This window comes from Numenius arquata, chromosome 8 (genome assembly GCF_964106895.1).
Source record: "Numenius arquata chromosome 8, bNumArq3.hap1.1, whole genome shotgun sequence".
NCBI lineage: Eukaryota > Metazoa > Chordata > Aves > Charadriiformes > Scolopacidae > Numenius > Numenius arquata.
In genome coordinates this window covers 30,907,505-30,935,449 of record NC_133583.1, presented here as the reverse complement: position 1 = coordinate 30,935,449, position 27,945 = coordinate 30,907,505, and the positions used below count along the sequence as shown (strand labels likewise).

Sequence of the window (27,945 nt, the reverse complement as noted above, 5' to 3'; positions counted from 1 at the left end):
AGTACTGTTGACATTACAGTTCCAGTAGCTGATCCCAAGGTGCAGCTGTACAGATAATGGATGGCAGTTCACTGCTGGTGCAAGCAGAGGTCCAAGCAGGCTCTCCTTGTTTCCTAGGCTTTAAGAAAATAAGAGCATCCCAATGCAATCACAAATTGTATTGCTATGATACACACTATGAACTGGGGATGCCATGAAATCTCTGTGCAGCTGTCATTGAACTTGTAAGTGGATGTTTCTATCCTGTTGGGACTCTGCTGCTTTAGTAACCATCAATTCTTTATTCAAGTATGAGGGTTTTTTAACAGATGAACCCAAGCCAGGAATTCACCTGCAACCTGGACTTCATTCCTGACTCCATCCCCAGCTCCCTGCTGAACCATAATGTTACAAGGTACAAGGTGAAGCGCAGCAATGTGTATTGTGTGGCCTTTCACATAAGCTGTTTCCCAAACAGTGCAACTTAATAGAAATTTATTTGTATTAGGTTGATACTTGGGATCACCCTTTTTATATATTGGGGTGGAGAGAGAAAAAGAGCAGATTTGTATTCAGAGACATTTGCTTTTAGAATTAAATAATAGTACAACTGTGTTTTTTCCTTTTCTCACCCAACCTCTGCAGTGCTGCTGTTGAGCTCCTTCATCTGAACTCTGATATGTATCCTGCTGGGTTCTAGAGATATTGATGAAATAATTGATTTGGCTGTTGTAAGGTTTAGGGGTACTTTGTTTTGGTTTGTTGTTTTTTTTTTTTTTTTTTTTCAAATGATGCCTGGAAACATACTGATCATGAGTTGTAAGCTCCTCTTTTCCCAAGCTTGTTTTTAGCATTGTGCCTTTGTCTCACGAGCATTTCACCCTTTATTGCCCTAGGGATTAGAGGTGGCAGGCATGCGTGCTCTCTTTCCCCACAACTCTTAGCCTTTGAGTAGGAAGGTTCATCCCTGGTATTTTCTGGATTTTTTTATAGTGTCCTGGAGCAGAGTCCCCTGAAAGCAGTAAGTCGTTGTAGGAGCAGGCAAGTTTTGTGGATACTGAGCCAGCATCTATTTCCTGATCTCAAGTTCCAACCAAAGATGGTCTCCTCTGAGTCAGAGCATCTCCTACATGAGCAGCTTTTGCTTTCCACTGCTAGGTTCATGATGGCTTTTTTTTTTCCTGTTTTTTATGAAGTGCCATCTATCTGCTGAAGAATCTGATTGGCACAAAGTGCCAATCAGACGAGTTCTGACGGCTCTGCTTGGAGCTAATCTCAGTAAGCTGGGCAGTATTCAGTGTTTTATGAAGCAAATGGAGTCATTTAAGATGGGAGCTGCAGGGGAAAAGCTAGGTTTCGCACAATACTTAGTGCTAAAGGAGTATTCTGGTGTCAGACCAGCAAGAGCAAAGTGGGAGAGTGTGAAGTAGGTTTTGAAAAGTCATTCGCATTGGGCTAACCACTGCCTTTGAAGTCGGCTTCAATGCAGCAGTAGAATTCCCACACTGAGGGTGTTTGAAACCCTCGCTGCTGGTGGTCTGCTGTCACTGGTGTTTGAAGGTGGGTTTATAACCTCATTCCCTGTAACAAGTGACACTGCTTCAATTACAATCAAAGCAACCTCACAATGTTGTCTTTTTTTTTTTCCTCTCCATTCTTCAATGCATCTAGTGATGGTAAGTCCTGCTGGGCCACCATGATTCTAGTAGTTGCAGCTCATGAGCTGCATCAACCTTTCGCTCTAGCATTCCGAATTAAGCAATTTTAATGGCAGGATTTAATGTTTTACAGAGTCTAAATGAAGTGGAAAAAATATGAACTGATTTTTTTCTTTCCAGCACAAGATTTTGATCAGATAATTTAACCTCTGGGTGAAATGGAAGTAGAAGCATTTATGCACAGGTGGTTTTGTCTGCAAAAGCTTTACTTTCTCTGCATTAATATAGTTACTGCTTGGCTTTGGGCAACTATTCTGAAGGCTTCCATATGCTTTCTGCCCTTCTGTTATCAGTAACAAAACCTCAAAGCGTTTTGAAACCCAGTAACTTGTGACTAGCTTAATGCCAATTGCATTGCATGTTAGTAAAGCAAGAATTAAGGCTTTTATGACACTCTTAAAAACAGCTGCTCAAACTGGTTTTCTAAGGGTGATGTGGATTTGTATCCTTTTAACCTATTTAAATAAGACTTAGTTTCCTTTTGGTAATGTTTCAATCTAATTCTAGCTAGTGCTAGATGGGCTAACTATGTGCACGGAGTGGAAACAATCACTTCTTTGAGAGCAATCTCGTTTCTGAATTGAAACTACCTGGATATGTAATTAAGATATGTAATTATTTCATATAGGATACACACAGAATTATAATAATCAGTCCTTTCTAAGGAAGAGAAAACTAGTATGGCAGAAAAGTTACATTTAGTAATTTAATGAGTACCTTTTAGACAGAAATTATACTGTTAAATTTGGGGTTGTGCAGCTGAATGGAGTTGCATTCACCCTTGCACAAGGTGTTTTGAATTCTGCAAGGGAAGCACTGCTTCAATTACAATTCTTATTGTATATCATAATCGCTTCCGAAACTCTTATCTGGTTGCTAAAGCTGGAGAGAAGTGAGCTGTTTGGTGCAGTACTGGATTTTCTAGTTTTACTTTAGTATGTCTGAAGCGAATATTAAGTTAAGCAGAGAGGTATAGCTGGGGTAGCCTGGGGAACTAGCAGATGAGACAGTGCATTGTTTCCCATTTACTTATAATAATGAGAGATAGTGGAGGGAAGATAAGCAATATTACATATACTGGGAAGAAAGATTGGTTCAGATCCATTAAATAAAAAAAAGTTCTCTTTACCTGTAATCTGCAGATAGCACATAAATTAACTGCAGCGGGAGGAGGAGAAGCTGAATCCCTCCTCACAACCCACTCTGGCAGAGGCTCAGCATCGCTAGCCAAGCTTCCCAGTGTAAATCAGGGATACATGATTTTTTTTCTCCCTAGTTTCTAGGTTGATCTATTGAGACCTCGTTGCCTTTTTCTTCCAATAAGGACCTTCTACAAAGCAGACTGCTCTGGCCAAGTTTCTTCTGACCTGCCAAATAATGGCAAGTCTGTCTAGTCTGGGGAGTATGTGCTTGAGGGATGTCTTGACTTGTTTAGAGTGAAATATCCTTGATTAAAATAGGACGCTAATAGTGCTTCTGTGTGCCTTGCTTCATAACTTGCATGTTAGCTCCAGCACTTGAAAAGATAAATTTGGTCAAGCAGGAGTAAAAAAAAAAAAAAAGAGGGAGAGAAAATGAGCTGGAAGTGAAATACAAATCTCCTTACTTAGTACAAAAGGATTCATCTTGTTTGCTTTCTGTTTTTGTTAGGTTCATGCTTGACAATGCAAAAGAAGAAATTTAAATTGTTGGGAAATGTGTGAAAATTGGAAATAAAACAGAAGTTAACAGCTTGTGAAACTTCTCTTCTAGTGTTGCAGCAGGCAGCAGCCTGCACTGGGAGCTTGTGAGTTTTCTTTGTTTCAAAACTTAAGAATATATATACTTAACCTTGTCAAAAGTAAGCAAAGATCCAGACTGTGAAAAATCACTCTACTGATGCTCAGATGTTTGTATAAGAAAAATACCACTTTACAGATTTCTTTTGGATAAATGTTAGGATAGATGTATGGTTACAGAGTGAAGGGATGCAGTTTGGCTGCTGCTTTCCCAGCGTATCCTTGAATGCAAGACCCTCTTCATGTCTCCTGGCCATTCTCTGTAGCTCTCTCTCCTCTTTCTGTCATAAGGCTCCTTGGTTTTCCCCTGAGAGCAGAGCCGTCTGATCATGGAAGTGAGGACAAGGACACTCTTCTCAAATCCACCACAATCACTGAATCCTCGGCTTTTGCTGTTCATCTTGAACCTGGGAATTACTCATTCTGGAGTGGGGAGGGGAGCTACGAAAACTCACTTCTGTCCAGATTTTTGAAGTTTCCATTGTTTTCCTTTGCGCACAGATTTGAGGCGGGTTTATTATGCAGACAAGTGTATTCTTGGCCGGGTTGAGGCTTCTGTACTAATTTTGGATAACACATGAATGTGAGTCCAGCTCACTACAAATCAAAGTTAATGAAGTAATGAATGTGATGCATGCCAAACCCCATCGTCTCTGTCTCTCCTTATCCAGACAAATGCACACTGTGTATGTGCTGTGTAGGGCTCTTTTTCAGAGGCCATTTCTTTATATTATCATTTATTTCTTCCTTGGAAGCTATAGCTAGGGCAGTAGATGATCGTGAGTTCTTCACAGGAGCTTTTCTGTTGATGATTGTAGCAGCACACATGAGCTTGCTGTGACAAGAAATAAGTCATGTGTAGTCCTGAGAGAGGACAGTTATTTTTATTTTCTTATAGCTACTGTATTTTGTCCTGTATTTCTCCCCATCTGTGCTCTAAAACGTTTGAGGCATTGTCAGGGTGAGAGAAAAGCAGAGGATACCTGCCATACGCTCTGGCTTTGGTTCTGTGGCATCTGTTGAAGAGTGAGTCAACAGCAGCATCTCATCAGAAAGACTATCTAAAATCTAGGGATGATGAAGCAGATTAGCTTAAAAAAAAAAAATATCAAATGCCACAAGTGTTTGTTTGTCTTCCCTCACCCTTTGTCAGCAGAGCTAGGGTTTGTGTTCTAATATTTATGTAGCTGAAGAATATTATAAAATCAGAGGTACTGTGTCGCAACACAAGGGGTTTTGTTCACTCCTATAATCCTAGTAGGAAAATGATATAATTTTTTTTCTTTATATACTTGAGTCTTTTTAAACTTCCTTTTTTGCTATTAGTGTCGTTGGTAGCTTAATGGATTTCTTGATTGTTGAGCTGCTCTTTTTGATACAGTATTGTTAGTCTTTGCATGCATTCAAAATGACAGGGAGCGTTAAAAACAGTCATTTCAATTTGAGATATCTAGAGAATTTTTTTTTATACCCACTATGTGAAAATAACTTGAACAGTAGCAGAATTATCCATTGTAAGAGAGATGATTTTACTTTTGAATTGGGTTTAAAGATAAAATCTGCCTACTTCCTGAGTTGTGGATTTCCTATTCATTGCTCTCTTAAGATTAATCGGGAGCAAGACTTAATCCAGAACAAAGATGATTGAATTGTCCTTAAACAGTGATGTAGAACATTACCCAGATCTCACTTTATTGAAAGCCTTTTTTTGGTCTCGCAGCGCTGAGAAACCACGAGCTGCTTGTGAGTACATCATATGAAGAAGGATGCTTTTTCCTCATTTGCTGGCTCATTAGAAAGTAAAATGCTTTCTGGTTTTTTGGAATAAAGTTGTTAGGAGGTGTTGTACGGAATGGGTTAAATCTGTGTAGCGTATTAGCTAGAAATTATTTTGGCATTCAACAAGAAGGGCTCACTCCACCTGCAAAAGCCTCTGACGGCTTAAAGGTCTGCCATTAGCTGCCATTAACTGAGCTGCTGCTGGGTTTGTGTGGTGACCAGAATGGAAAATTAAGTACCTTAATGCAGCTTTGTTTCTTCTTTGGGAACCCAGAGAAGAACAAGCTCAGGCTTCAGCTACCCCAGCCTGTCAGGCAGTGCATCCGGCAGAACGGCAGCATGATCCACTGCTCCCTTTTGCTGCCGCTAGCCCCAAGTGTCCATTGCCAATGCAGTGATGCCAACAACAAAACCGTGCTTGTAAAAATTACAGCAAAACTGGTTTTTTTATGTCCCATTTTCCAGCAGGAAGTGCGTAGAGCCATCAGGTTGTCCTAAATCTCCAGTTACAGCCTAGAATGGAGTAAGGATGTAATCTCATTTTTGTCCTTTTGGATGGCCAAGGAGAGAGCATGGGAGGAAGCATCTAATTCAAGGATTTCCAAGCTATGACATGTGAGCTTCACTGCCCCTCAATTCATTTCAGGACTCCTGCCTGAGAATGGGCTGTGATCAATAACGTTTGGGAGCTGGCAACACTTATTTCAGATGCACGTACCACATTTAAAATTGAAAAAAAAAAAAGGGGGGGGGCAAAAAAAGCAGCTTGCTGTCTAATGGCCTTGCTGTAGGGATGCTGGCAGGCAGCACGCTGTTGGCAAGCTGTTCTCTGGAGTTAAGGAGTGTATTCAAGGCCAGGAGATTTAGGTACTTATTAACAGCACTGCAGCTTCAGGCCCTGCTGCTAGCTGGCAGTCACCAAGCGAGTAAGAAAGGAGCCATCAGGGCTGCGTTTAAGGCTGTTGGGTGTGTGTACCTCATGCAGTGTCTCTTTCTTCCGGCTAGAATGATTTTGACCTTCTGAGTTAAACTTGCCCACTTAATTGTATTTTCTTGTTATTTGAATCCTCTTTTCTTTAGCTTATTTGCATGTGGTACATCATGTTTCATATAAGATTTGATATGGTCAGAAGCCCAGGATAAAAGGCAGTGTAATAAAAGGCTGTTTTAATCATGACATTTTGTAAGACTGGAAGCTGCTGTCACCAGTTGTGGGCAAAATAAGTATGTTTTGTCCACCGTTGCAGTCTTCCTAGAGCAAAGTGGAGGTCTCTGTCTGCTTTAGGAGAGCCAACTAAACCGGATCGTTCCCCTCCATACATGTGTATTCTCCCGTAACATGCCAAGACAGTTCCTGCAGCGTCCCCTGCAGCAGCTCTGCTGCCCAGCCACGATGTCCCACCATGTTGGGACAGCCCTTGGGCAGGGTTCTGTCTGCAGCATCCAGAGCTAAGTGTAATTGCCAAGAGTTAATCCAGCTCAGTAGTTTAAAGCAAGACTGTATCGTAGTTATTGGGTTTTGTATTAAAATGCTCTTTTTAAAGTCTTTATTAGTTTTAGCACACTGGCTGTAGAGGTGATTACATTCTGGTTGGGGTGATGTGCATGGGTGGAGCAGGGCTGCATGACCTGAGCTTCCCCTTCCTTCTCGGTTCTTCTTGCTGCTTCAAGAAAGTCATTTGCTGTAAAGCCAGGTTTTCAGCTTTGATTGAAAATAACTGTGCAAAACCCCATCAAAGCCATGTGTGCCCCAGAGTCCAGAGTCATTAAAAATAATAATAAAAAAAAATCTAAAAGGCACCTTGGAGAGTGCAAGCTCCCTGGGATGCCAGGGGCCATCATCTGTGGTTTGCTGGTGTCCCCAAGAAGGACCTAGTAAATCTTTGTCTTCCCAAAGAGCCCATTAAAAAAAGGGAGAAAGGATGAAATTGTTTTCTCTCAGGTTCAGGATGATTATTAAGTGCTGGCCCACTGCCTGATGACTGTTGCTGGTTTGCAGGAGTGAGACAGATCGAGGAGAGGTGGCTGCAGCTGTGTAGCTGGGAAGTTGTGCTTTTAATTGCTAATTGAAGTTACCATTTGCATTTGGGGTTTTCCTTTTTAAAGAATGACATCGTATTACACAAGAAACTGCTAGCACTGTTTATTTATAGCACAACCAAACTGGCAATTTGTTCTTGCTGCTTTTCTGGTGCATCTGTATTTCACCTATTGCATACTTTTGCTTTCCCATTTGTTTTTTATGACTTCTGTCCTGACAGCCCTTGTTCTTCTAGTCCTTGACTCCCCTCCCATGCAGACATACGATCCCGTAATGTTTTCCCTTTTGTCTTTATAAACAATAGACAGGCAGTCTAATAGTGTAAGTCCAAAGTCAAGGGAGCTTTGCAGATTCAGCTTGACAACTCCTCTCTCTGAATTATTTAAAGGCCATAAACAAAAGCAAGCCCATCTTAGAGCTTCAGGTGACTTCTCATCTAGTATTGAGGAGAATGCCTGATAGGCAAGTCCTGCTAATTTTGCCCATTTAAATCCATGGGATTTAGTAGAAAAGCAAATGCAATTAGAATTCAGGGGCTATCCCCTGGTATTTCTTAGGGGAGGGTAAGTTGCAGGAAGATGAATGAGCAAGTCGAGGAGAGGGAATGTGGAAGGTGAAGGGAAGAACAGGGAATTTTTCTCTTAACTGTAAGGAGAGAAAATTGTAAATTTGGAATTTTTTTTTTTCCTCTCTCTCACTATCAATGAACTTACCTAAAAACATCCTACGTCTGTCTTCTGACTTTAATCTCAGTCCTTGGTGGGATGGGTTTTTTAACATCCTTTGTTTTTAAATCTAAAATGCTTTTCAACAGCTGAATGACCCAGTGATTTCTGATTTCTCAGGTGCATTTTTGTTGCTGGTTTCACTTGTCCTTGTGGATTTGGGAGTGTTTTAGATGGATGGGATCAGGGAAGCAAGCAGCAGAGCACAATTGAATCCTTCAGATGATGCGAAGTTCATTATTATCTTTTGAATAGTTCGTTCAGCAGAACAAAGTAAGGAAGATGTCATGCTTTGCATTTCTTGTACTAAAGCTATAAAGCTGTACTCTTATCATTCTTTATACCTAAGGCATAGCTGTCTTCTCTTCCCACTCTCTTTTCTTCCCGGATAAATACAATGGAGAAAGCATCAGTAGCAGCATATTAGAGGAGCAGCCTCATGTATTATCTGAACGCTGTATGATTTTGTTTAATGAAGTTCTTCACCTTTTATGTACAGTCAGACCTTATTAAAATTCAATTTACTGTACTGTCTTTTTCAATATCAGCCGTACAATTTGGTAATCAAAGCTGATATTTTGTAGTGTGGCCTTACTCTGAAAACTGACCTGCAAAAATTGCTTGTGGGCTTCAACGTCAGGGATTCCACCATCTCTTTCTGTTTACAAATGAAAGATTGCTCTCTTCCTGACAGCCTTATAGACATGACCCAGCTCGAAGTCCAGTTCAGCTCTCTTTTGTATACTGTCATAATGGATTTACAGAGCCCACACTGGCCATAAGCCAGGCCAGCTCTAACCCTGTTCTGGGCTGTAAGAGAAGAGGAGATGGTTCTGCTGGCTGGGAGAGGACACCCCCCTCTACCCCCATCCGTACTTGTGCTTACCCTGTACAACAGGAATAGAAGACAGTAAACTTTTTTAACACAACCCAATGACTTGAACATGTGCATATAACTGAAATTTTAACCTAGTTACTACCCAAGAGAAAACTTGTGCTTGTGACATGAAACACAGTTTCTGGTATCATCAGAACCTGCTGCCTGCAGGTGTAGGCTCTAGCCATTTTTCATTGCCAACATCAAGTTTGTCAACGTCTCTTCTCCTTCATAACTTTCCTGCATACTTGAGCTAGTGAAGATATTTACTCACTGCACTCGGGGCGTTTTTGAAACAGTATATTGAGGAGAGAAAAATTCCTGTTTCTCAAGACTGGAGAAGGCCACGTGGTTTGGTACAGCCTGCGTGGCCTTGTCTGCATTGTGGGAGGTTTCAGGTATGTAGTGCTGCGCTTGATCCTGTTTATAACATTAGCTGAATTGGGTGTTGAAGGAGAGCAGCAGGTTGTGAATTCTTTCAAGATTAATGGAAACTTTTGTTTTACCTTAATTAAACTTCCATTCCTTAAATCAAAGTCCTCTTTCCCAAATAGGTGTATGTTATAAATAGCATTAGTATAGATACAATTTCATGAAGGTTATATGCATGCTAATGTTACTGTTTGTGGCTTCATTTCTCTCTCCAAGAAGTAATTTGTCCCTTCTATCTCAGCAGGTCCTGTTGATTTCACTTCTGTGGCACACATGTGTCACATAGAAAATACAAGAAATGTATATACATTTTTTTTTTTCCCCTGTAGTGGTTTATGCAGTTACAAGCTGCGCAGCCTTGCAGGCAGGTACTTTTCCCTCTTCTGTTCTTACCACCAAGCAGCTGTAGCCCTTTGGGTGGAAGCAGCCTCCGGGGATGAGATATTTCTGCTCTTCTGCTGTACCTCATTTCCCCTCCCCTTGCTGCAGTTCTGCTTGCCACCCAGATGTGTAGACCCCTACCCTCCCTGCCTGCAGCCTCAGCTGGAGATGCAGCATTTTACGTGTGCTGTTTGTTCCCACCCACAGACAGCATCCTCAGCACTGACAGTTAGACCCATGACTCTGTTCCTGTTGCTATTAAATATACTGTTCCTGGCTTAACGAGAAATTAAAGCTTTGCTTTCCACGGCTGCCAGACTTCTGGCCCATCCAGTAACACAATTAGAAGGCTTGCAGATGCAGTGAATCCTTCTTTTCCAGCTGTCAGGAGCAAAACATTCAGAATAGTGCTCAATATCTATGAAACACGTCAACTCAAGTCCCCCTGCAATGTTATTCCAAGTTTCGTTAACAAAACATTCAGGATTTTAATGTACGTCCAAAACTTTCGAAGCTGGCTGGTTTGGGATACTGTAGTATCAGGGTTTGGTATGGTGGTGGGATCCCAGTTAAAAATGCATGGATATGTTCAAGGGATGTTATTACAGTTAAAGCATACAAATTCAATGCCAGAATTCAGGTTGTATTAACGTGACCCTTTTTTGCATCTTTTTGTCAGGCCAGTCTTGGAGGTAGAGGTGGTTTTCATTAGGATGGTGCAGAGAAGTGACAATCGGCAGGAGATCCAATTTACTAGCTGTTGTCCAAACAGACAGCAAGTGACAGCTTCCTGCCCCAAAGAGTTGGCAGCCAAACCATATAAAAGGAACAGTAGCAGTTTTAAATAAATTGATTTCCTCAGTCCATCATCCATTTCATGAGTTCCTGCCAAAGTGTTCCCCTGTTGCTGACCCAGCCAGCCCAACTCAGCTTGGCTCCCTTTGTCATTCCTGATACCTCCTATGATTAACCCATTCTCTGTTATTGATTGCCACTGTCTGCGGTTGTAATGCATTAATTGTTCTTCCACTTTTGCTTTGAGGAGACAGTGTCATGTGAGGGGTTTAGTAAGGTGGGGTTTTTTCCAGCCTTTCCCACTAACACTGGCCAGCACATATTCCCACCAGTTACATGGCTGCAGGACCTCTTTCTCCAGAGATCAGTTTAGGGCTTTACCTGCCCTGTCTTAAGCCTGTGGTAGCTTTAATACCTTAATATTAGTCAAGCCTTTCTCTCTCTTGGTTTAATTAGGTGAATTTTGTGTTATTTAATCTTCTGCACACCCTGTCTCAGACTGAGAGCCATACAGGAACTGGTGACTTTGTGATTACTCTCACGTAGGCAACACTTTGTATGTCGTTCTGCTTGGAGAAGGAAAGCTCTACATCCTACCATCATGAGACCGACTTCATATCAATACACGTGTGCCTTAATCACAGAGATCAAGTTGCCAAAGGTGTTGGGGAGATAAGCTCCTCTTGGTTTCAGTGAGACCTGAAAATCCATCCAGCTTTGCTCGGAGGCACACACTGGGGTTAAAGGGACTAACACTAGGCATTATCTGGGTCTGAAACATTTCATCACATAGTAATTGGGAAACCTAAAGCATTTTGACAGCATGTAATTTGTGTAGAGAATAGAATTCACGATTTTTGGAAAAAACAAGGCTGCACTTGCCCCAGTATGGGCAGTTGGACTTGAATTCTAGATGGCTGCCAGGCGCTATCAAAAAAAAAAAAAAATTGCTGATACTTTGGGTAAATTAGTTTGGCTGCCAGCTAGAGCCTCAGTCTCAGGAAATGGTGTTTTTCTGTACCAAATGGGGGAAGCAAACATAACTGCCGGATCTAGAACTGTAGTTTGAGGTCACAGAGTAGCATGTCCTCAAACAGAGCTGCTGTGGTTGTGTCGGTGCCACCAGTGTCTGGGACCACTGTGAGGGTCATCTCCTTGGTGTGGAAAAGAAGGAGGAGATGGCAGGATGGGCTCTGTGTGGCCTGAAAGACTGGTTAAACTATGGGTTTATAGAAGAGTGAGGATATTGGGACACCTGATATTTTCCAAGATTCGTAACTGTTCAGCACGTTGTGAGCAGAGTCAGTGTCATTCAGGAATTTCTTGCTCTTCTCCCATGCTCCTGGCATGGGAGCCTGGTGTGAAACTCCCTAAGGGCTGGATGCGTTGTTAGGAGATACCCAGCCAACGGTTTTGAAGAAAACTAAGTGATGCCTCCTACTGCCACAGTTCACATCTATGCATACATCTAAGCTCATGGGATGCAGAATACTTACCTAGTAGTCACAGGTTCTAGACCTGCATCAGTGTTTGGTATCATGTTGGAGCCAGTGTGTTCAGCCTTGCCTGGCAGGCTGTTGCAGTTTAGGGTTGTGTGGTGGTTTTTTGTTTTTTTTTTTGTTTGTTTTTTTTTTTTTTTAGGGTTTGTACCCCTAGTCTGGGACAGGAACGCAGCTGGAACGGATTTCTTGTCAGCAAATAAGTCAATACCATCGTTCAGAAAAGGAATGCTTATTTAGGAGAGTTAAATCTCAGTGGTATTTCTCCTTGCTTTTTCTCTTCAGTGCCTCATTGTGAACATCTGGATTAACCTTGGGCAAATCCACTGGGTATGTTGCCTCGGTTTCCCCACATATCAAAGTAGGATAATACTTAGCTACCTCACCAGGGCATTTGTTACACTTAATTAATGTTGTAATATGTCTTTGGTTCCTCTGATAAAATGTGCTGTGCGAATGCAAAGTTGTTTTTACTGATTGGATTGTTAATTAAATGTGCACATATAAATGATATATGGGCATTACAGAACTAAGACTTAATAATTTAAAATATTAACATCAAGGTGGTTGGGTCAATTTTAAGCCTGTATCATTCAGCTATTTAGAGACTGAAACTAATGGCACTGGGAGAGTAAGGGAAGCAGGAGCTGGAACAGCTAACGGCTTATTTTGTGGTATTTCTATGTAGGGACTGATTTAATAACAGAAGCCAAACTCCAGTGCCTGGCCCAGGGAAGCCACTGTCAACGTCAACGGTGCACTGAGCTTCATAGAGCACGGGATGAGTCACCTAGCAGTGATCTTCTTGGCCCAACTTAGAAGCCATTTGGTCAGCCTTCAGAGGACTGTGCTCTGGTTCAGCACAGCAGCTGATTTATGTGGTATTAGCTCTTGTGTATCAAGAAAGATAAAAATGCTTATACTCTTGTGTAAGCATGAAAGAAAGGATATCTGGGGTATGTCTGTATCTGCAAGGCTGCTGACGTGGATCAACTGTTGAAAGCTCCTGGCCCAGCAGCAATTTGTTCCCACAACATAACAGGGTGTTTCAGTCTCTAAGCATAAGGCTTCTGCCTCCTTGTATTCTTATATCCTGTTTTTTATCTAGGCAGATGTTTCTGAAGTGGGAACAGAGCTGTAGTTGACAGCCCAGGCAGGGACCAGAGGAACAGATATGTCATCCTACTGCACTATTGAGTTCAGCCATCTAAAAGTACAGAGCTAAGAAGGGAAGAAGGCCTGTGGGAGCAGATACAGTTGATTGATTGGCTACTAGGGCCAGAGAGAAAGGTTAACCATCATCTATTCCCTTTCTGAACCCAAGGAAGATGTGAGCATTGGTGTTGGTGCTAGCATGTTGGAAGCAAAAGGGTTGCAAAGAAAAGGAAGCTGTTCTGTAAGCAGGATTTTCAAAGATGGATTCACGAGGGGAGAGAGGAGGAGATGGGAAGATGTGCACAGTGCTTTAGAAGAGGCAGTTGAAACTCAAGAACAGAATGCTGAAAGTAGGGTTTTGATGAGAGATGCCATGCAAGGGGCAATGATCTCACAAATACAAAAGCCCCAAAGGATATGGGACAGATGGTCTGGGAAAGATGAAAGTGTTCTTGCACAAACTAGGGAATTGCTGATTCAAGTGTGAAGAAGATTTGAAAGAGGAAACTCGGCAACTGAGGATTGTTGGGTACAGTTGAGATGGAAGAGAAAGCACTGACTTGTCAAAAAGGAGAAGGAAGAAGAAGGAGAAGGTAAGAGGGATGGGAGGAACACGTCATGCGTGTGAAAGGAAAAGGCATAAGAGAACCAACTAAACATGAAGCAGGGCTTAAACAAATTGGAGTTTGCCCTTTACAGTAGAGCAAGGAGTTTGTTGTAAATTAAAGAGAACCAAGGAGCTGGGAAGCATGGGAAAAGATGTCATTTAGCATCTTTGAGGAGTTTCCCACAAGAATCCATTCCTTCCCAGTGCAGCAGCTGGGAGTGATGGTGCTTGCTGTGTTCCAGGACTGGGCTGTGTAGCACTTGTGGTAGGCTGTGCTGTGGACTGCTTGTGTATAATTTGGGGTAGCTTGGACTAAAAAGGCTTTTCACATTCTTCTTTTTTGTTTACAGCTCTGATCCCTGATGGTCTGCCATTGGTCTGCACAAAATCAAAATCTATATGTACCAGATTTACGTGATACTTTTGAATACTCTCATGCAGATTGGTGGCTATTTCTTCAGATCCACATTTTGTTTCTGGTGGGAGTTTGGAAGGGAGGTATAAGCTACAGCTATAGTATCATTACTATCACTGTAATGACAGCATTTCAGGGCTTGGTTTTGCCAGATACAGCACTGTTGGGCAGGGCAACATGACCTTGGCTAGGGAGAGATTAAATTCATCACCTCCAGCATGATGTAATGACTGACTGCAACAACCAGTAGAAGAGAAAAGAGGAAAATGTATCAGCTGTAGGAGTGCAGGTCTTGGACTGTGCAGTTGTCAAGCAGTGTACAGCATTGCATTATGTAGAATTGCCAAATGAATATTTGGGAACTTAAAGTATTAAGAGAATAGATGCTAAAAGCTGTTTTCACTAAACTAATGCCTAGCCATTTGCTGTGGTTTTGCAGTATTGATGCTAATGTGTTGCATGTTTATGTATATGTTTTTTTTGTAGGCTTATTGCAAGCTATATTTATATACTGCTGTCGCTTTGTTCAAGGCCTTGAGCATATTGTTTATAGGGAGCATCTGAAATCCCAGGATATACGACCATAGGAACAAGTAGTTTTAGAGACCTTGTCATAAGTAGATGGGCAGTGGAGCTCAATATGCCCACATATAGAGGAGGAGAAGACTTGCTGTTTGGGGAAGGGGGTTAATGCCAGCATAATTTGATTTTAACATATGTCTCTCTGCTTTGCCTGATGGGGAGCGTGCAGCAGCTGTTAGAGCTGTGTACTTCGCTTTGCAGTAGATGCAGAATAATAAGTGTCTGATGAGTTATTCTCATCTTGAATTCTGAATAAATTAGGTGCTCTTCAAAACCAGCTTTGTTCCAGAACAACTAAATTACTGGGGCAGTTGCCTGTAATATATCTACAGTTCCTGGGATGGGCTTTGTTGGCTGGCTCTCCTGCCTTCCCAGAGCTTTCTTTGCCTTCTTCCCATTGGTCTCGCTGGCCTCCGTTTCCATCTTGATGTAAGAAGATGGTGTAGAAACAAGCAACTTGGTGCCTTTGCACAGCACCATACACATGCATACTTCTATTTTCCTCTAACCTGGTCTTCAGTTGCCTACTTGATCTTGTTTTCTTGAGAGCTACATGCTGAAAAGAAAGGTCATGCTAAGAAAAAGTGATTTCTCACTTGGCTGAGAGATAGCTTACTCCTTATTTGAGTGTGTACATTGGAACAAGGCTTGGACTGCTTTCCCCTGGGCACCCATGTGCTGTGAATACAGAGGCCTGGGTATATATGATAGCAAATAAGCTTCCAGTTATACAGCATCTTCTTGTGCCGAGTTTGGCTTGAATAGGAGTAGAAAAATATGTTAAGTGTAAAATCCAAAAATGAGAAGGCTGCTTCTTCAGGGAGCAGGAAAGAGGGATATATTCATCTATTGAGAGTGGCGGTTAGAAAATACCAGAAGTGGAAGTGTAAGAAAACTTGATAAAAGCATCCTGGGTACAGAAGTTAAAGTCTGGAATTGCGGAAAAACAAGGGGAGGGATTCAAGGAGATGTTGAATTTCCACCTGCGCGCGTTGCCTAGTGAGACACGCTTCATGTTGTGCAGAACCTGCAAACTCTGCGTGATGTAGGATGATGAAGACACTGATTTGTTTGAAAGCTTTTTTCCCTTTATAGTGTATCCATTAATTTCTATGTGAGAAGAAACTATACGCGTGTGTATATGATTGTAGGCAAGTCTTTCTATAGAAAGATAGCCAAAGAAGTGCCGTCATCTGAAAATCTGTGGGTTAATGTGTTAAGAAAATATTTTTATTATGCTGTTCAGGTGTAATTGTGTAGCTTAAAAACACAAAAGATTGTGTATTTGCAGCTGGATCTAGAAGGAAGCACAGACAAGACTGTCTTCAGATATATTGAGTTGTTGCTACTTATTTTTTTTTGGGCCCAGATAAGCCTAAGGAGGCTTTATCTCTGTATGTACAAAGGAATTACCTTCAGAATGAGATAAAAGTACAGTTTCTAAGGATTAAAGAACACAGTTTAGGCATGCGTGTTCTGTTTGAGGTTTAAAACCTAAAGAGTTGGGTGTTGCTGCTCCTGAAATGTCTTGGTACAACATCTTTTGTATGTAAGACCTCATTCTTTAAAAGAAGTGCTCAGTTTAAAGGAGTAATTAATATCTACTTGGAGCTGATGTTCACAGTATGGATAATATTGCCGTAAACTTGTTCAGAAGGGATTAATGTTAGGTGAGTGTGATGGCTTGTAAAGGAAATTCTGGCACACAGGGAGATAGTGGGGTTTGTACCACTTTAACCATCCCGTTGCACACCCCTTCATCAATAATGATTGTATCGCAACAACAGAAGAAAGAAAATAAATTCTGTGTGCAACACATTATCCTTCTGGGAAGAAATCTAATCTAGCAGTTCAGCTTTTAAGAACCTCTTGATTTTTGTACACTGGAGGTTCATCATGTTTCCTGGGTTAGAATTTGTAATTTTCTATCAAAAACAAAAGCTGAGTTGAGCCATACAACAGGAAAATAACCAGATCTCAGGGGAATTAGAGTGAAAAGCCATTAGAATTTGCTAATTATGAGATGAAGAGCAGTCAAACAGTGGTGGTCTATTGGGGAACTGCTTTCACACATCTTGATGTATGAAAAGGCTTCGTCCGTGATGTCAATGGGAAAAGTTTCAGTGAAATACGTCTTGCAGATGGTCTGCAGCTCAGTCTTAAAAGCCAGCACCTGAGTAATAGTTGCCATGTTCAGTAAGGACCAAGTAGCTTTACTCTTGAAGGGCTTTTTGTGCGAACAGCACTAGATTTAGTTCAACTGTATACTTTTATTCTGCCTATAAATAACATAAGATAATGGCCACTTGCATGCAAGCTTTCTCACCCAGTATATTTTCCCATTGTATCAACGACTTTGCTTAATTAAGCTCCAGTTCCTTTGAGTAAGTGTTTGGGTTTTGTTGGCAGCGAGTCCGTCTGCTTGAAAGAATTGCTGACAAACCATCCCTTCGTTAGCAAAAATGTCTGCTGGGGTGAGAAGTTAATTTAAAATTAGATCTTTTAAGAACCCTAACTGTGAATCTGTAAAACAAACCTAGCTGAAAATCCAGAAAATTCACACTTACCTCAATGACGACTGCACTGGAAATTTGAGGCGAATATGCTTCATTTGTGCAAGAAAGGGGAGATAAGAGGCACAAAGTTCATGGTCTTTATTTATAATACCATGAAAGTCCCAGATATGATTTCTAGTCCATTGTGTAAACATGTGCACATAGAATTTGAAGAGACACATCTTGCATCCTAATAATCCTCCTAATGACCAGCTTCTTCAGCCCGTTGTGTGATTGCTGGTACTGCTAGAAGGTAGGGGAGAGTGGAAAAGTAAGAAACGAGTCCATGTTGTACCATTTCTCCTGTAGTGGAACTTTCCTCCTTCCTCAGCGTGAACCTTGCGGAAAACATAGTTGGGTAAGTTTATTTCAAGGTTAGTCTTGTTGGGCTAACAGCATAGAGTGCTGCTACATCTTTTAATGTGTTGGCTTATGTGGTTAAAGCCATAGTTCTTACTGCAATTCCCAGCCTTCAAGTACTCTGACTCTGTTCCTGGTAAAACTAACTTTTGCAAAACTACCACGTTTTACAAACTATAAAAGTGTCGATTATGTTCACACGTAGATGTTCTGATTTGCAGTTTTGCTCCCAACAGGGGAACCGAGATGTTTCAAAGCCAGCATCCAGGCTCCTCCGTCTGTGTAGGTCATGTTCCAGCTTTTCCTTCAGAGAAGCTTGCACCGGACGGTGTGAACTTCTGAATTTGACTTTAAGGATTGATACATTTGGGATAACAGAGGAGGAATGGTCTCACGAGTTATTATATTAAAAGAAAAAAAATAATGAATGATTTGTGTTCATCTTGCCTATTTTGAGCCCCTTTGGGGATAGGCTCTCTGTTCTGTGTCAGGAGAGGAAAAGGATAAAATACTTGGCTGTGATTTTTTTATGAGCCTGCTGGCGAGAGGGGTGCTTAACTCCTGGAGTACTGCAGCTGCAGGTGGGTGTCCATGGTGCCTCTTTATTAGTGAAAAGGGATGAGAAATGAGCATTGCAGTTACTGGGAGGATGGGTTTACAGCTTAGCTAGGGTGTCTGTCTGGAGCTTTTACTTGCGAGTCCATGTGAATATCAATGTATGTCCCTCCAAGGAGATGTGTGTGTTGTTTTAACAGCTGTCCATCTGGAGTGACTTTCATTTAGCTCCCCCTCCCCCAATGTTTTCTTGCACAAAGATGGAAAGAAAAAGTGGAAGAGCTTCAGCCTCTACTGTCTCATACCCTCTGTCACGCTGAAACAGCTCTGACAATTTTCAGTTGTTCAGCTGAGTATCCTCAAGCTTTGCAAAACATCCAGAGCATTTCTGATTCTCTTAATGCCAACTGCTCTTGCATGAATACCAGCAGTCAGCCAGACTTCCCTTCTCCTCCCTTCCTTCCCTGTACAAATTGCTTCCCCAGGGCCATCCAAATACAGGGCTCATCTAGGAGGGAAGGAAATCAGTGTGCTTCAAAACCAGCTGTCACCGGGTGAATAATTCTTTTGAATGATGAATGTAGCAGGTAGCTCATCTACTCAGGAAGGTCCTAAATTTGATTTTGTTTTTCTTTGCCATCAAGAATGTGCTGCAGAAATGTTGTCTTTTGGCACAATCAATGAAAGCCCCTTCAAATCCCAAGGGCAAATGCTCCTAAGTTCCTGTGGGTGGATGAGTCGTGTTCATCCAGTGTTGTGTCCAGGAGATGGAGATTAGTCAGGTTCAGGACCGAGGTGCTTCTGTCTGGTCTGTCTTTGCTCTCAGGAGTGATTTACAACTTCATTTTGCATAATGCTTATCTCCGTGTGGCTATGCGTCCAGTCTGTAGGCAATAACAAAGATTTGTGGTGGAGTCAAGTCCTTTCCGATGTCAAGGAACTGTCCTTCAGACTTCCTATAATACTGTCTCTGTAGTTGAGGAAAAAGTTTGGCATGTGTGGAAGGCTGTTTATAGGTCTTAGCACAGGACTTCCGCTCTGGAGCATCTTAGAGCTAGTCTGGACCTGCACACTCTGTTAATCTTGACTGAGTCCTGAGGTGCACCTACATTTGTCAGTTAACCTCTCTAAATTCATATTTAATGCCAAGAGACAAAAAGGTACATACTTTGGACATCCCCAGAGCCTTGCTCGTCTGTTGACTTAGCAGGACCAAAACTCTTAAGCTGTCTCCCATCAATTTTACGGCTGTCCCTGGCTTGTTGAGATGCCATGTTATCTCATCGCAGGGGACTCAAGTGCACTGCGCTGTGTCTCCACCAATCGCTCCTTATCTGCCTTGATGTGCAGAGGAGAGGTTGCCACATTTCATCAGGTTGCACAGTCGGTGGCTTTCCACCGGGGTGCAGTAATATGTGGGATTAGCAGCCACATGGAACAAAATGCTGTTGCTTGCCAGGCGGTAAACCCTCATCTCTTTATTTTTGCTGTGTTTGTTCATTTTTTTTTTTCTTCAATCTTCTTTTAGCAAAGGCAGCTGGCACCTTCTGCCTCTCCTGTCAAGAAGGGCTACAGGTGCTAACCACCTATAGAAAGAGGTGTATGCATAGAAGAGTTATTTCAATAACTGATTTTTTCAGAACAGGACTATTTAGTCAGGATGGGTTTCCAACATACCCCTGCCTCTGCTTTGGGAGTTTGCGGCTCCTGCAGACAACAAATTTGGGAGGCAGAGAATCATCGAATGCTTTAGGTTGGAAGGGACTTCATAGATCATCTTGTTCCACCCTCCCTGCCATGGACAGGGACACTTCCCAGTAGACCAGGTTGCTCAAAGCCCCATCCAGCCTGGCCTCGAATACTTCCAGGGATGGGGCATCCACAGCTTCTCTGGGCAACCTGTTCCAGCATTTTGACCTTCTTGCCCTGTATAGAAACACTAAGGGATTATGGTAAAGTAAAGCATGCAGCCACAATGGATGGTGATACCCTGTTTTTCATGCCTGAGATATATTGATGATTGTAGTGGTGCAGTAGGGGGAAGTAGATATTCTGCCAGTTAAGTGGTCATAGTGGATGACCTATGATGCTCTGAGGATGCGGTGACTCCATTCACAAGTCCTGCCAAAAAGATTGGTTCAACATTCACACAGCTGTCATGAGTTACAAACTTACAGATCTAAGCAACTTCATGATTTGCTTAGGTGTTTAACATGTCGAATATATTGGCTGTTTTACAGGCAACACGAAAGGAAGAGAATTGTTTCTTTAGACAATTAAAAACAAGTTATTTAGCTGTGTTCCTGGGGAAGCAGTGCTAGGGTGCCTTAACAAGCAAGTCGCTGTTTGTTCGATGACAGATTTGGTGCTAATTTTGCTGCTGTCTGTTCCCGTTTGTGTCTCATGGTTGTGGATGAAAGCAGCAGAGCAGTGATTAGCTCAGACCTTGCTGAAAAAAACCCCAGTAGCTTCTGAAGAACAAGGGAGTGAGAGTATATTACCCTCTGGCGTTTTTATTTTATTTAGCAGGTAAAACTGTTCATTGAACCAGAGTTCATTTACAGTGGTACCCCAGCAGACTGCAGCAGCAGGATGAATTACCAATCACTCACAGTGCAAATAGGAATCATTCAAACCCTAGATCATATGTACTCAGGAGTTCAAGTCTCTTTTGCACTGCACACTAGACAGCTGCCAGTGTCTCTTGCCTCCAAAATCCTATCGGACATCTCGGTCCCTGTTTTAGTCCCCAAATCACATTTATATCTGTGTTCCCCCTGGGAATCTGGGTTTTGAGTCTAATGCCGTTAACCAGAAGCTGGGCGATTCACAGGATTAGACTCTTTTAGCCACCAAATTAATGGAAATTGGAGTATATGCTTCCTTTGAGGATATACTTTCCTTTCAAGAGCTTTGGCTTGGAGGATCATTGGTGAGATAATATCGGGAGTCTTAACTAATCCCCTAATGATTGTACCAGGGTGAACAAGTCTTATCTGTAACAATTAGCCCAGTCCACCACAAGGCTACTCTTACCTGATAAGTAGGTTTTTGCATTGAAAAGGACTTTTCTCCCTTTGCTTCGAAGCTGGTGGCTGTGCAGAGTCCCAAACCTCACGGCAAGGCAGCGTGCAACCCTTCTTGGGGCTGGGTCAAGCTGGCTTTCTGCTCCCTTTGGAGCATGGTGTATTCTAGTCACTGAGTTTATTAAAAATGCATGTGTTAAGTGATGGGATAATTACGGCAAGTTTGTCTGGGGATGGATAGCAGCAGAGAGAGAAATTGAAAAATGTGTCTGAGAAAAGATATCGGCTGTCTTCAGAGAAAACAGTTTGCAGCGGGCGGTTTGGTGGCATACGGTGCAACTGCTGGCACAAGGATAGATGCAGGACACCAGTCTGGGAGAAGTGGTTCATCCTCAGCATCTCCAGGGCTGTTGCCAGCGCCCCCAGCACTTACGTGCTTGAGGTTTATTGGCACCATATCGTTCCTTTTGGATTTTCCTCAGTCTGAATGATCTTGGTTTGGGAGGGTGCGTCTGCACTTGCTGGTTGCATCAGGAATGTGGTTTGAAGGGTAGAGGCTGTCTCCTGACTGCGGCTGGCACCCAGTTTTTGTCTGAGGGTTGCTTGACTGATGCAGCAGACCATTAATTTGCAGAAAACCGGGGTATCTCCAAAGGCAACTTCATCAATTGGCAGGAGGTAAATAGATGCTGCCTTTCTGAATAAAGCAGGTTTGGAACACTGTTTCCTTTCCAAACTGGGTGTATCTGCTATTGCTCTCTAATCTCTTCTTCTTTGTTTTATTTGTCTGAAACCTCTTGGCTGTGGGAGAGGTTTCGTGGCCTTGGAGCAGGAGAGGTTTTTTCATGGTGATTAGTTGGTTTAGCTAGGGTGCTGGAGACCTTTGTCCGTATGCTGCCAAAAGATGAAAATGATTATTATTATTTTCCCACTTCACAGGGAGACTGTGAGGATTAATTCATGTTTGTAAATTGCTTCGGAGATTCAGAGCTCTGTACAAGCACTAAGGATTATTGCTTTCTAATTCTTCAAGGTAGTACAACATCTATGAAGACTTTTAGCCTCGGAAGCATCTGGGAAATGGGAAGAGTTAAGTTGCTTTGAAATTAGGTATACTCCTAATGTTTAAGATGAAAACAACTGCTGCTTCTTCCAAAAAAGAAAAAAAAAAAAAACAAACCAGTGGCAGATTGTGACAGTGCCTCTTCTTTTTTTCCAGGAGTCCAATGTGCTGATTGCTGCTAACAGTCAGGGTACAATTAAGGTAAGTTATTTCATGCATCTCCTCTTTAAACATTTGAATCTGTTGTTAGTAAAGAGCAAGGTCAGAGAAACCGTACAGCCAGGAGAAACCATTAGAGGAGGTCATCCCAACTGTAGAACTTTGTAATTTAAATGATGTATTTGCCTCTGGCACATGGCGGAGCAAGCAGACAGCGCACCAGCAATGAAACAGAGTTAAAGCAAGGTGTAGAAATACTGCTGGTGGCCATCCAGCACCTGCTGTCCCTCCACCACTCCTCGAGGTGCCACTAGCACAGAGTCTGGCACAAGCATCTCCCCAGGCTTGTGCTGGTTCCTGTGGAGGCTGGGCGTTAACTCGCCAGCATTAACCAGAGCCCGTCCTCTGGCTGCTGCTGCTGCCGACACTGGGTGCAGCAGAGCTGAAAGCTGAGCTCCTGATGTGCAGCCAGCTGGAGCAGTGTTTGAAATGAGCAGGGATGCTCCCTCCCTTTGCTTACTCCTGGTGCCGAGACTGGCTGTAACAGACAGCAGCTGCCAGCGCAGGGTTTTGTGAAAGCAACAGCCTTCCTCTTGCTCCAAGAAGCCAGTGTTTTGCCAGGTTTTCAACACTTAAAGTGTCTGTTCAATCTATCTCTATACATAAAATGTCAAGCAATATGGAAAAGATTTTTGTCCTCCTTTACACATCTATCAGGCAGCCAAGCAAAACCAGTACCCAAACCTAGGCTGTTGCTGATCCTCTGGAGAGGTGCAGTTCTGGCCATCCCAAATTGTACACAGCAGTATTGGCCTCCACCATCCTTTTGAGGCTTGGTGGTTAATGCTGCAAGCTTGTAGCCCAGAGCCCTGGCAGCTTTATGTAGCTGCTCATAAAGGAGTTTACTTGCTGTTTGCAAAGTTACACGCTGGATTGTCACTGTCATGAAGCTGAGGTCCTCATCCTGATCTCTGCTTGCATCCCTGTGACGATAGCAACTCTCTGGAGCCAGACCGGAAAAATCACAAAAAAAGCAGAAAATGGGGAGACCACAGTGGTCTGTGTTTGACTGCATGTCAAGATCGATGATTTTTTTTTTTTTTTTTTCTCCTCCTTTTTAGGCCACAAGTGGCCTGGTTACTCCTGCCCTCGCAGCATGTGATTCTGTAGTCTCTCGTTCCTAGGCTTTTTATTCAGCAGGCTGTGGAATTGGTTGCTCGTTACTTTGGTCACTTCCTTCTTAGTAAAATGGGTAAAATGCGCAGATGCTTCTGATATCTTCAAGTGAATCCAGCAGCAACAGAAGAGTGATTAGAGAGGAGAGGTTGTGCTTATGCACTTTGCTTGTTAATAAGAGAAGGTAGACAGACAAATGTGCAAAAGGCCAGGGCTGTCAGAACTCTGCTATTTCCATTTGCCTTTGGCAGCACACAGAGGGAAGGTGGGATGGTCTGGGAAAGGACTGGGTTTGCACAAACCCACTCCAATCTGGGGGCAGATGCCATGCACCTATGGGCTAAAGCTTTCCCCAGTAAAGCCACCCTGTGTTTATGAGGGCTGTCACCCGCAGAGTGATTTGCACAGCCTGTATTGTTACTCTTCCTCTGCTATCTCTAGACCATGCCTTCAGAGGCTGCTGCACCATCTTAGCAGGGACAAGGGAAATGTGAGCACAGAGAGCTGAGAGGACAAAATCTCTGATCTCCATTACAAGATTTCCAAGAGCTGGTTGATTGGGATGAGTGGAAATAAGACAACTGTGGATGGTTTTGCTTCATGCCATAATTTATCCTAGTGCAAGCAGACATCAAAATTGGGATCCTTGCCAAGTGCTTATCCCATTTGCGTGATATTATTGCATGCTGGTGTGAATAAAGGGTAAGGGGTGGAGACGGAAGGGTCAGTCCTGTCCTAGTGATCTATATGCTGATGTAGGAGATAATGAATGTCATAAATTGCAATTCTAAATGTCTTGTCTTCCCTACTAATCAGGTACTGGAGCTGGTATGAAGGGTTTTCTCTCAAGGCATGAGGTACTTGGTCCGGCTGATATGCTACAGTATTCATCTGGGATCCTCAGCAGGACAAGAAACCGAAACCACCTTGATGTTCCTCCCCAAAACCATCATGTTTGGGTTTTTTTTTTTCCATTTATGGACTTTCTGGGACGTTTTAAGACACTGGAAACACCAGTGAACTGTCTGCCGTCAACATTAACTCCACAGACTTTGCTGCTGCTGGTGGTGGTGGTATGGTTGTCTAATTTTTATGATAGGAAAACAAATTCTTTTAAATAAAAACAAAAAGGAATAATAAAATTTATTGAGCCACAAGCTGAAGCTGGAAGATTCTCTCTTGTTGCATATGGGAACAGATTTACGTGGGAAGGGAGCTTACAGAACCATATAGGGCTGTCCTCAGTTGCACATCTCTGGTTGCTTTCATCTGGACCGTTCCTTCATCCCCACTGGAAAAAGAAAGTCTCTAAGCCTTACTTGGACATGCAAGCAATCTGCTCTGAGATCCCATAACAATATGGCTTAGTTGTTCCTTTCATTTATTTTTGGTTTTTTTAGGTGCATTAAATGTTAAGAAGTGTCACCCAAGCTGACACCGCTGGAGACTGAAGTCCTCTGGTCATCAATAAGAGAAGGGCAGCTTCCCCTTCCTCCTCCCCTTCCAAAGGGGCAGCTCCAAAGTAGAGAAGTATGTTGTCCTGTCCACATAAGCCTGGGCCTCTCTGCCTGCCACCAGCAAGGTGCTGATATGAGGTGACCTGCAGTTACCTGGGACCTGGACTGACCTCATCAAGATGCTGTGGGATAACAGTCTCACTCACACTCGCTTACACATACACACATTGACCTGGCTGTGTTTGACTATCTCAGCTAGAGGAGGAAGCTTCTAGATCCAGTTACCAAAGCCCTGCACCACTTAATTGCCCGTGTGGTCTGGTTGCGTTTGCCCCTCTCTGCACACCATGGAAGCCAAGCGTTTTGAATGTTGTAATAAGAGAGGGGATGGAGTTGGTTTGTAATGTGTTTCAGAGCCATGATATAAGTAGCCTTATTTTTAATGGTCATGCATAACACTTAATTGTACATACGGAGGGGGAATAAACCATGATGCTAAGAGTCGTTGTTGCTTTGTTGGCAGGATAGCGGGAGGGGTAAGAAGGTGTAGATGGTCTTCACGAGTAGCAGTCATGCTGAGCTGTGAGGATTGCTGCCAGAATTTGTTAAGCTTGAAAGTGGAATTGGTGGGCGTAGCATCTTTTCCTAGCTGTGGGTGGCAAAGGTGCAATGTATACAGTGATACCTGTAGGAAGTGTTTCAGTTTGCAAACAGATTCTCTGTGTTCATTCATTGCGGTACATGTAGTCTCCCTTGTACCTCTGAGGCTGAAATTGCTGCAGGGACTCCTCTCTCTGTGTCAGCAAAGCAAGGCCCTGCTCCAGTCTCGGACCACTCAGCCATAACTGATGGTGGCATGTGAAAGGTGCCTCTCATCTTCCAGGTGTTAAAAGCCTGATTCTGATCTTCCCAAAAGGGTTGTGAGGTCTTTTGATGTCTTTTGGCCCTTTTGGAGAGAAAATTAAAACAAGGATGTTCTTGGGGGTATGAACAAAGGAGCGGGATGAAGCCTTACAGCAGTGTTGGGGCAGATCCTGTCCTGATTCAACATTGGTGCCTGTTTCCAGCGTGGTCATGAGGAACTTACATGCTTCTTCAACTGACAGCTGTGACTCTCAGCTAGAAGGGTGTGGGGGACACTGAAATTGCCATTGGCTTCTGGAGAGTCTTGTCCAGTGGGGAACAACATGATGATCGGCTCCAGGAGAGGTGTGGATGGCCCCCAAATGCTGTGGGCTAATTTTCTTCTATGGTTTCTGGCATACCAGTGTGGGGTGAGAGCAACGAGAGAAGAGACTGTGCTAGCCTATGTCCTTCTCTGAAGTGCTGTCTGCAGGTCTCCATCATATGAGTCACCCGAGTCAGAAGGATTATGGCAGAAGGAAATGAAATTGGTTCCTTCTGTCTAATGGCAGCTGACGTGGCCCACTGGGCACTGGCTTGATTTCCATTTTGCTGCCTTTTAAGAGAATTTGGTGCTGGGTGACTGCTAGGCTGTGCGGAGGAGCATCCTTCCCAACCAACCGCCTCTGAAGGCAGAGCTGGCGTGAGGAGCAATGGCTATCACTTTTGCTGCTTCCCCTGGTTTCAGGCGTGGGTTTCCCTCAGCCTGTGACTTGTTTCTTGATGCCTGCTAATTTATTTTGCAAGCTGCTGTTGTACCCCTGCTCCGTGCTGCGCAGCTGCTTCTTGGCAGGTGACCTCATTCCTTCTCTCCCCCCATTTGAAGGTCCTCTGTATTTTAAATTGAAATCACTCCAATGAAGCTGAGATCTTAAAATCAGAAGAAAAAAACCCAGCTATTTTGAATGCTGTAAGGTTACTCCTTGAATTAAACAGGAAAAACAGTTTAACATTGGCAGCCTTTATTTTTTTGGTTTTCATTCTGTTTCCATCAAGATAAAATGCAAATTTGGTGTCTGGCCCTAATTAGAAACACAGCAGCTCATAAACACAAGTTGATGGCATTTTTTGTCTTTGTCTCTTTGTCACAAGTGGTACGCTTCGTATTTTAATCCCCTTAATTTTCTTTCCTTCAGGTAACTCTTTGCAGTTGACGCATTAAGTCGCGTGTAATTGGTTACTGTAATCTTTTTTTTTTTTTAACAGCATTTGTTCAATATTTTTTTTAATTAGTCACCTCCTCAACAAATGGTCCCTGTCAGGTTTTCAGCTTTTTCAGAGTCAGGGAGTGATTGAGTTTCAGAGGAACATCTGGAGGTTTCCGGTCCAACCCCCTGCCCAGAGCAGGGCTTGCCTCAGAGTTGGATGAGGTTGCTCCAGGGCTTGGAGATGTTCACAACTCAACTGAGCAAGGATCAGAGGTTCGTAAGTCCCTCTGGGAAACTCGTTCCAGGGCTTAATGGCTCTCCTTGCAAAAATTAATTGCAGATGGTGGGCACTTATGGTCATTATTCTCATTTTCTTCACTTGAAAGAACAGGGTTACAAAGCCCTTGGCTGGAAGCTGCCCCAGAACAGTTTTGCCTCCAACATTCATGTCCCTGCAAGAGGTGTTGGGTGAGTCAGATTTTTCTTTGAGAAAGCAAATTTAAAACCCTGCCTGGCCAGCCAGCCTCTTTAATTAATTTTAAAGCATTTAATAGAAGAGTAGGAGGAACATGCCTCAGTACTAAAAAGAAGTTCAGTGCTGGAGGGAATCAAAAATGATGGTCAAGGGGAAATTTAAATTAATATCAGTATGTCAGGGCTCTTCAGCAGTGAGTGTGTATGGCTGCTAATGCCAGCATTCAACTCGAGCACTGGAGCTTTATTTATTTAGGGTAATTTTGTTTAACTATGGAAGGTCATAATGACAGCAGCAGATAATTG

General features: G+C 42.8%; 1 protein-coding gene and 1 non-coding gene across 2 annotated transcripts in view; both read left to right on the top strand.

Annotated features, from left to right (window-relative positions):
* The window catches only part of COP1 (COP1 E3 ubiquitin ligase), a 126,280-nt gene extending 101,462 nt beyond the window's left edge, over window positions 1-24,818 (top strand). The window contains exons 19-20 of the mRNA XM_074151760.1: window positions 22,479-22,523; window positions 24,474-24,818. Coding sequence (XP_074007861.1) covers window positions 22,479-22,523; window positions 24,474-24,491 — 63 coding nt within the window. The 3' untranslated portion in view covers window positions 24,492-24,818. The remainder of the gene's footprint in view (window positions 1-22,478; window positions 22,524-24,473) is intronic.
* On the top strand, window positions 6,443-6,577 carry LOC141468065 (small Cajal body-specific RNA 3). Its single transcript, XR_012463359.1, has one exon.
* Window positions 24,819-27,945: the final 3,127 nt, after the last annotated feature.